Source organism: Tachyglossus aculeatus, chromosome 11 (assembly GCF_015852505.1).
Source record: "Tachyglossus aculeatus isolate mTacAcu1 chromosome 11, mTacAcu1.pri, whole genome shotgun sequence".
NCBI classification, from domain to species: domain Eukaryota; kingdom Metazoa; phylum Chordata; class Mammalia; order Monotremata; family Tachyglossidae; genus Tachyglossus; species Tachyglossus aculeatus.
This window is the reverse complement of record NC_052076.1, coordinates 37,993,968-38,003,158: the sequence shown is the minus strand read 5'-3', so window position 1 is coordinate 38,003,158 and position 9,191 is coordinate 37,993,968. Positions and strand designations below refer to the sequence as shown.

The 9,191-nt window shown below is 43.1% G+C and overlaps 1 protein-coding gene across 2 annotated transcripts in view; it reads right to left on the bottom strand.

Annotated features, from left to right (window-relative positions):
• Positions 1-5,893: 5,893 nt before the first annotated feature.
• The window catches only part of GAN (gigaxonin), a 77,849-nt gene continuing 74,551 nt past the window's right edge, over positions 5,894-9,191 (bottom strand). Inside the window, exons 10-12 of one of the 2 annotated variants that reach the window (XR_005453113.1) lie at positions 8,301-8,410; positions 7,926-8,212; positions 5,894-6,540 (exon numbers count right to left, since the gene is read on the bottom strand). Coding sequence is in view for 1 of the 2 variants with exons in the window: in XM_038754869.1 (XP_038610797.1) it covers positions 8,031-8,212; positions 8,301-8,410 (292 nt within the window). In the remaining variant the exon portion in view is untranslated. Of the gene's footprint in view, positions 8,213-8,300; positions 8,411-9,191 lie in introns of both variants that reach the window. The other variant, XM_038754869.1, reaches the window with a different exon arrangement.

Genomic DNA, 9,191 nt, shown 5'->3' with positions numbered 1-9,191 from the left:
ACTGGCAGAGTGTCAGGCAAAATGCAGAATCACGAGGTCTCTGGGAACAAAATTTGTGTTTTTCCATAAAGACAAGAAACAAGGGATTAAGTGTGTGAAATTCCCCATCCTATTAAGCTGGAAATAGGAGGTGGGGAGGGAACCATAACACTACAGCAGTGTCTGTAGCGGGAATTTGATAAAATTAGCCCAGGATTCCAAAATTCGTTTTCACATTTGGTGGAAAAAGCATTTGCAAATGCCTGCTTTTGATATGACGTACTATAATCTATGAAAAATCTTCTGAATACTGAAAAAAACAAAACCCAAAAACCCAGGCGCTTGCATCCAACAAAGGAAATAACTGTACTGTGTGTCAGGGTGGGATATGCCCGCTCTGGGCTATATTCTCCCCTGGGGCTACGTCATTTCCAGTTAGTATGGTTTGGCATGTCGAGAGGCCCCTGGGGTGGGGTGGGGTGGGGGGGGGTGGGGAATTTAGCTTAGGAAAGACTATTTTGAATGCTTTCTAGCAACACACCCCAAAAAGCTAAAGGTTTCTTCCCTACATTCCAACTATGACCCTGAATGTTGGAAACTTCTGATATCTGTCCAGGGGTAGGGGGTTCACGGTCGGACCGGACGTCGATTCACAAAATTACCAGCAGCTCAGAAAAGAGATGCTCATTCATTCACTCATTCATTCATTCAATCGTATTTATTGAGCACTTACTGCATGCAGAGCACTGTACTAAGTGCTTGGGAAGTCCAAGTTGGCAACAAAGAGACAATCCCTATACAACAACCGTTCACTCCCTGACTGGCCCAGCACCTCCCTTCCCTACTCGCCTGGGGTTTGCCCTTGTCAACTGGACCATTTACCAAAACCAACACACGTTCAATTTCTACTTGTCGACCTGCTGCCGCTAGCAGCGGAAGAGAAAAGCAGGTTACTGTAATCTCATGCTTTTTTAGAGCTCTCGTGCACATAAAGTACGGGGCAAAGAGTAGTAGTATTAATGGTAGTAGTAATGAGAGTAGTTATAGTTTTTAATCAAGCACTTCCTGCGTGCAAAGCACTCTACTAAGGGCTGGGAAAGACACATGGGTGAGACTCAGACAAGTTTCTCTGGCCATCGAGGGGCTCACAGTCTAAGAATAAAGGGGGAAGGGGATTGACAAAACACATAAGGAAAAAATTAACCTCAAAGGCAAGAAGAAGGATAAATACAAAAATAAGATAAAGGCCGTAAGGGTCCATGGCTGAGTTCCTTGCGGCTCAGTATATTAGTCACAGCCTCAGTGACCACGAAGCAAGAGAGGAGAGACCAACGTGGAGATATCTTTTGGGCTCAGATGTCAGTGAATTACCTCAACTTTCAATTACCCCAAGCCCGCAAATTCTCTCAACTTTCAATTATCTTAACTGACTCCTTAAGAGAAGTTCCTGGCCAAATGGAACTTCTCTTCAAAAAATGTTAAGATAGCAGACTGCCTCCTTCCTACCAGCACAAACATTACCAACTCCATGTGGACAGATACACTCCTGGAAACTTTATAGGAAGCACATTGTTTAATTTTCTTCTGCACCACCATTATTTGCTGAAAGATTTCATTTTACAACTTTATTCCAATTTTATCTTCTTTGTTGAGAAGAAACAGTCTGACTAGTGGAATTTTACCCCTTCTTAACCAAAGAAATGCTCAATTCCTCTGCAGCCTAACATCACAGCAGAAAATATTGGCTTTCCTTCTGCCAAAAAGATGTTGTGCCTAGCTGGAATTAGGTTCTATTTCGCAAGAAGAATTCTTTATAGAGCAATCCAGAAGCGGGAAGGAAAAAAAAAACCTCATAAAAATATTTAGGCAAGTCTGGCTCTTTCATAATCAGGCAACCTCTTTTGACTTCTCCCAGTATACAGACACTTAATTCTTCTTTTATAATATTAGTAAGGTCTGACAAGCTCATTAGGTCCAGGCAAAGGCCCAGTGCTTAATAAATATACCGTAACTACTAAAACAGACAAATGGGCTTGAGGTGCTTTCACTGAATAACTGGACAATTCAGCAACAGATGCATTGTTGGGGAGGGACTGTCTCTATATGTTGCCCATTTGTACTTCCCAAGCGCTTAGTACAGTGCTCTGCACACAGTAAGCGCTCAATAAATACGATTGAATGAATGAATTTGGCTGCTCAAATTCTTTGCACTGGGAACAGTTCTCCAGAGAGTTAGACTTTTGACTACAAATGCAAATTGTTCAAATTAAGCAAACCACAGGACTGCCAAGAACATTATTTATTTTTAACGCTAGCTGCCGGGAGGGTGGTCTAGCACGTAGAAACATACCTTGGGGAGCCAAAGACCAAGAGCCCACACCCAAGTTGGGCTATGTGTGTGCACGCGACAGCGAGAGAGAGGAGAGAGATCTCGAGCAAGCTGCTTCATCTGAAGATGCAGATCTAAATCTGCACCCGGGCGACAAATTATAGCTGCCCACCCCCACCCCTTTCCAGAGATGTGAAGATTAAATAGAAATGAGCCCTGCTGTTGGTCCGGCGGAAAGAGCTCTGCCGGGCAAGGAGGGGAACGCCTGCTGAGGTTATGCCGTCAGTGGTGAAGGCTTCTGACTTAAGAACCACCCGGGGGGCCCCCCACGAGGTGGGCAGGCCATGTAGGAATCCTGAAAAATAGCTGGCTCATGTAAGATAGTAAGGACCTCGGTGGCCAGCTACGAAGAAGGCAACCTGCCTGCTGCGCTATGATCATTTCAAGCCATAAATGGGCCTTGCAAGTTTTTTTTAAAAAAAGGAAACCCAAAAACAGAATGGTGCCTGCACTTGGCAATGTACTGCACCCCGGCCTGCCAACTCAACTGTTGCACCCAGAAGTGGAAACCCCTACAACACCATCGCTACAGCATCACTACAGTAGCATCAGTATTCTTGACAGTGGACTCTATCATCGAAAAATACAAACTACCTGAAAAATCACTTGGCTGTCCTCAGAGGGAGGCTGCCCTGCCCATGAAGACAAGGATTTGATTATCTTCATTCCCAATTTACAGAATGGAGACCAGCTATATTAGGCACTTGACATTTTTTCCCTTTCTCCACCCATTATCTGTTCCTGTGAGTATAGCTTATAGAGCTCTATACAGAGTCACTTGCCAATTTTAATTGTACATATTTACTATTCTACTTATTTTGTTAATTATGTGCATATAGCTTTAATTTTATTTGTTCTGACACGTTTTGTTTTGTGGTTTGTCTCCTCCTTCTAGACTGTGAGCCCGTTGTTGGGTAGGGACCTTTTCTATCTGTTGCCGACTTGTACTTCCCAAGCGCTTGGTACAGTGCTCTGCACACAGTAAGCACTCAATAAATATGATTGATTGATTGACTGAAGGATACAGGAACAAGGAGTTGGATTCTCCACAGAGCCTATGGAGCTCCTGGACAGGTAGTGAAACACTGAGGAAGATAGATACATTCACTCTTTCAGGCCATTTAGTGCAGATGTCGGCCGAGACGAAGCCTTTGGTTTGGCCTGTCCGTCCAACTCTCTGGCCACCACCACCAGATCCAGATCCCTTGGCCTTTCCACATGGCTTAGGGGCAGAAGTTTAAAGAGAGCCCCATCTGCCTGGACATTCTGCTTCAGGGTTCTCTGTTGGCTTGAAATAGTAAATGTGACTCCCCAAGCACCTTACTTCAGTCACTGGAAACAAAACCAAGACTTAGTTTCAATTGAGGCATCAAATTTCATTGATAAAGAAGGTAACAGGTGCAGAAAAAGCAAACTGCCCAAAATGGGTAGTGAGCGGGAGACATCAAGGAAAATGAACTTCTTTCTGTGCCAGACTCATAATAAGGGAAGTGGTGGGCTGTAATACCCAAACCAAAACATCGTTGTGTCTGAATCATCATCATCATCAATAGTATTTATTGAGCGCTTACTGTGTGCACAGCACTGTACTAAGCGCTTGGGAAGTACAAGCCGGCAACATATAGAGACAGTCCCTACCCAACAGTGGGCATGCAAAGCTGACTTTGATATCAAGAGAATGACTCTTCCAAATTGTGAGAGAGAACCATCGATATAGGGGCAGTGCCTCATGGTGAAGAACATCAATAGAGATCATTCCAATACTGTTCCTTCCAACAGATCTCAAAAGGCTTCTCCCAGATTGTGTACAATCTGGAATAAAGCCTACTGCTTGCTATCATCTCTATTTGTCCAAACATTCCTAAGGGAATATCTTAGATGATACGTCTTTGTATGACACATACCACCAAATGTTAGGAGGAGAACTTAAGTGAACAAGTTTACATTACTGAACAAAGTTACAATAAAAATGACCGGTTAAGTGTTTTAAAAAAGCTCAATACTCTACACTCAACACGAGTGCTGCCGGTTCAATATTAAATGATGTTCACAATAGGTAAGCTGAAGATCAGTAGCTTAGGGAATATCATGAAAGCACCAGAAGTTAGTAGTATGAGCAATTTAGAGCTACAATACCAAAAGGAGGAAACACGCACAAATCACAAGCCAGGCAACCAAAATCACAAGCATAACACATGTGCACACACCCAGAATTATCGCAGTCCAAAGAAGAATAGCTCGTCACTTAATTTCAACACATAAAACTCTGATAAATGCTACCCTTAGCTGTATCAAAAGAACACAAAAAGTTACTATTGTACTTAGAACGTAGCCAAGGAGTCCTTAAAATTATTTTAGTACTCACACTTGCTGTGACATCCTGAGAGACAACTCTTCTTCTTCTGCAAGACAGTGAAAATGAATTGCACCTTTACCTAAAGATGTAAATATTTACAATCATTAAGTCCAGGTATCAGCTGCCCAATCCCTAGTAACTGGATGTGTCTGGCATTAAGGGCCCTAGATGAGAAAGGAGTGTCCACAAATACATCATACGAGATGATGTTTCAAGGCAGAAGTGGAATGTTAACGTAAACATTCATAAATTGGTTTTAAAAAATTGTTTGACAACGCAGAATAAATTTTTTACATTGAAAAAGACCTACTAATCATTTTGGGACACAATGAAATTAAATCCATCCCTGCACTTTAACAGAATACTTTGTAGTACTTATATATACACAGTAAAAACAAGAATTTGGCACTTAACAGCTTTTGTTGGTTATTGCATACTTGGCAAATCTAGGACACAAAAGTTACATAATTTCTGCAACTACCCTTGATAAATGGAATTTAAAAAAAATAAAAACACAACTTTGTACTATGCATTTGCAAAAATCATAGAAAAATTGCAAGGAGTCCAATAACTCAAAGAAGTATTACGTTTTTTACCGTTTGAAGGAACTACTTCTGCCTGGAAATAGTCTGGGAAGCATGAAAGCCCTCAGAACAGCTAAAAGTTAATCAAAGATTACAGTAGCTTTAAATAAGGATTCCATTTTCTACTTTAAAACATGCCTCAAATATTGTACTACATGTGCACAGTTACAGGGGATGGCCTGGAAGTTGCTTTACCCAGCATCCCTGCTCTTTAAAGCTCTAGGACACCAACTAATTAAACAGGATATTCCCGTTCACTACCCATTTTGGACAATTTTTTTTGCACCTGTTACCTTCTTTATCAATGAAATTTGATGCCTCAGTTGAAACTAAGTCTTGGTTTTGTTTCCAGTGACTGTGCTTCTGATTTTCTTGGATTACAAGATTACCCAGAAGACAAACCATTATTTGGAGACTCTGCATTTGCTCTGAATAGCCCTTCTACAGAGAAAAAACATACAACAAAACAATACAACTTGGGTTTTCTTGCATTTAAACAACCTTCCCATCGTTACCACATGGGCACTATTCTACAGCAAAGGCCTAAAGCCATCCCAGTGGCTCGGGTGCACTTTATGTCCTGCCAGGGGGGTAATTCGAAATGGGGCAACTTCATAAAATTTACCATCTTTTGGCTTAGAAAAAGAACCACGCTGCTAGATATCTTGATCTTTAGGACCCCCTTTGGCATAATCTCTTTAGAAAGCCTCCACCTCTACAGCCATTTCAGTCAAGTGGCATCAAGGTCAGGCTATCTCAAAAGAATTTCAGACATTTGCCTGGTGGCCAGAGAGTTATGCTTCGTTTTATTTATTTTTTTAAGCACATCTCCAAAATGGAGGAAGATCAGCAGGACTTCTGGCCTCCTGCTACAACCAACCCCCTGGGATGTCACTCAGGCTGTTTGGCAACGACCAGAAATCCATCCAAAGGAGACAATGGCCTGGTCTGCTGGATGGAAGTGGTCAGCCAACTTGGGTCATGCTCACTTTCGGGCAACCAGGGCAAGAAAAAAAAAAGGGGGGGTTGAGAAGAGTAACGGTGTCCTCTACTTAGGAAGCAGAAAAGTCTTACGGAATGAGCTTCATAAGCGTAACGACGACCGCAGTCAATTTCCAACAAAACAAGCTTCAAGATGCAACACTTGGTTTTAAACTTTATAAATTAAAAAGGCACCGTTCTCCAGAGCAAAATACTGATTCTTGGTCTCCAATAGGATCTGCAGCCAAAGGCTAAGGGAAATACAGCGCAAATAAAAATCTAATATTAAACATATGAAGGTAATTTGAACTTTAATATTGCATAAGATCCAGATTACGCAGCATTCAGGTTCTACAATGTTCCCCATTTTAGATCGACGGTGTCAGACTTTTAAAACAACGCAATTCCACTGACTGGAGGAACAAAGAAGAAGGGGAGAGTCATTCCCCCAAATATGCATATTGAGATTCTTTAGTATTCTGTACCTCTTCTTACAGTCAACAGAATGAAATTATGTTGAGGTAGTATAGTCAGCCAGTCAATCTTACTACTACCAATATAATTTGCTTCACAATTCCTACTAGATAATAATACGGGGTAAATTATCAGTCATAAATTAGAAACAAAACACTAGATTTTTAAGACAAAATTGCATTCTATAACAAATGGTTTTAAAACCAAACAGTAGTAAACACGACTTCATGTGCTTTAGAAGAGATACTCGGTCACTTTTTTTCTTTTTTTTTTTTTAAATAAAAAAAGCTTTTGCTCCAATATATACCGAATGATGATTTCCTTTAGTACCAGCAGCCTCAAATTTGGTGTTTGTGACTCAGAACTTCTTTTCAAGTCTCTTCCTCTTGCTCCAGTCCTCCCAGCCGTACAACCCACAAGGATTACGTCACCGGACGGAGTCAGGCAGCCACCCTCCTCCTCCTCCTCCTCCTTCTCCTCCCCACAGGCCCTTACTCAGAAGTTGCCACGGCTCGAACGGCTTTTTCGGAATCTGAATTATTTTCTCAGCTGGGGGATGGGAATTAGTGGCTTCCTTAAATTCACCCAGAGGGGGCTGCAACCTGATTCATCTTTTTGCTGACTCGTTTAGACAACTCAGATTTTAGAGACTGACTCATATCTCCGTCGCGGATTGATCGGAGTGAGGAAAAAAGAAAAAGAAGAAAAACTCCACTTAAAAGAAGGATTCTTATCACAGGCTAGCCGCCCGCTTCCATGCATCCTGGGAGGCACGGCCCTTAACGTGTGGGCCAGGGATAGGCATAACTGGCTAGCTGACACCTCTTCATTTGCAGTACAAAAGCAGTCTCTCTGTGGATAGCAGAAATGTTGGCTTTTTCTCCGTACATTAAAGCTCCCTCCTTTAACATAGCAGGCTTAGTCAGACGCCCGTTCCCTTCGGGGAAAACGCACCTCAGTGTTTCAGCTGTGACACTCCCCTCCTGCTTCTGACTCTGATGATCTTCTACTAGTCTTGCAGGCACCTCCGGCTGCAGGAGTTGACTCATTCCTCAGAGTTTGTTTTTAAATACAGTTACTCATCCCCCAAACAAGAGCTGAAGCTCGAGCTTTTAAGCATTATAAAACCCCCAGAGAGTTACCACCCCAAAGCACAGCATACCGAATAAGTGTCAGTTGCTACAGCTCGGTCCTCTCTTATAGAAAGCTATGCGAGGGTGCGTTGTGTCGGGTTCTTTCCTCCTCCACGTCCGGGCAGGGAAGGAACTCAAGGGGAAGGAACTCGGATGCGGAACAGGCCTTGCTGGAGCTGCAGGCGGAAGAGCTTGCAATTGGCGATGCGCAGGGCCGCGCAACCGGTGCGGCGCAGGTCGGAGGGGAACAGCGGCTTCGTGTGGTGCCACGTTCCCGTGCTTCTTTTAAACTCCCGGACGTAGTCGTAGTTGGTTCCTGAAAGGAAGGAAGGAGTGCCGGTGAAGGGTAATGCCACAGATTCCCCAGCCAAGAGCTCCAGTGACAAAACCTCAGCCCCCGTCACCTGTATCGAGATCGCCGATAACGTAAATACTGGCCCCGATGGGCACCGCTCCGTACACAAAGGAGGAACTGGCTGGGATGCATAGGTTCTGATCGTTCAGGTAGATCCACCTGAAAGATAAAAGGTTATATTTCTTTAGTACGGGCACTGAAACGGCTCGTTTGCAGAGGATGAAAAGAAGTGGCTTTCTTTCGGGAATTCATGAGATGTACGTATATTCCGATGAGAGATGCAGAGGAAAGATGAAGGGAAAATTCAACCGAAGCCTTTTTACTCGTACAGATGCATCTCTTCTGAGCTTGGACTTCTAATGGACTGGGCTTGTTCTAGTGGCACACGTCTGGAATACAAAGAACTCGCAGCAAGATTTCTCTGGGGATTCCTCTTTCTGACCCAATGAGCTTGACCCTAAACCTAGCACTTGGATCAGTGTATGGAACATATTAAGCACTTAATACCACTACTCCAATGATGACCATGAAGGAAAACTGAATTTAGGAACTTCCAAGACTTTGTTCCTGTTGTAGTTTCACTTGGTTCCCATTTCGGATGTCTTTTCCCCACCCAGCATGGTGAGGCCTTCCAGTTTCAAGGAGGAAAAAAAGGTCATCCTCCAGAATTTCTTGGGCTGATAAGTTCCCTCACTGGTTTCCCCCTTCCGCCTTTTTAAGATCAGCAAGAAGTTGAGCTTCTTGAGACTTCCTAAAATCATTAGGGTATTTGCTTACTTTAAGCCCGCTGAGGGCAGGGAATGTGTCTATCAACTCTGTTAGATTGTACTACTGTAGTGGCACAGTGCTCTGCACACAGTGAATACTCAATAAACAACACTGATCAAGAGCTAAGATAAATACTCAACATGGGCCCAATCCCTGTCCCACATAAGCCTCC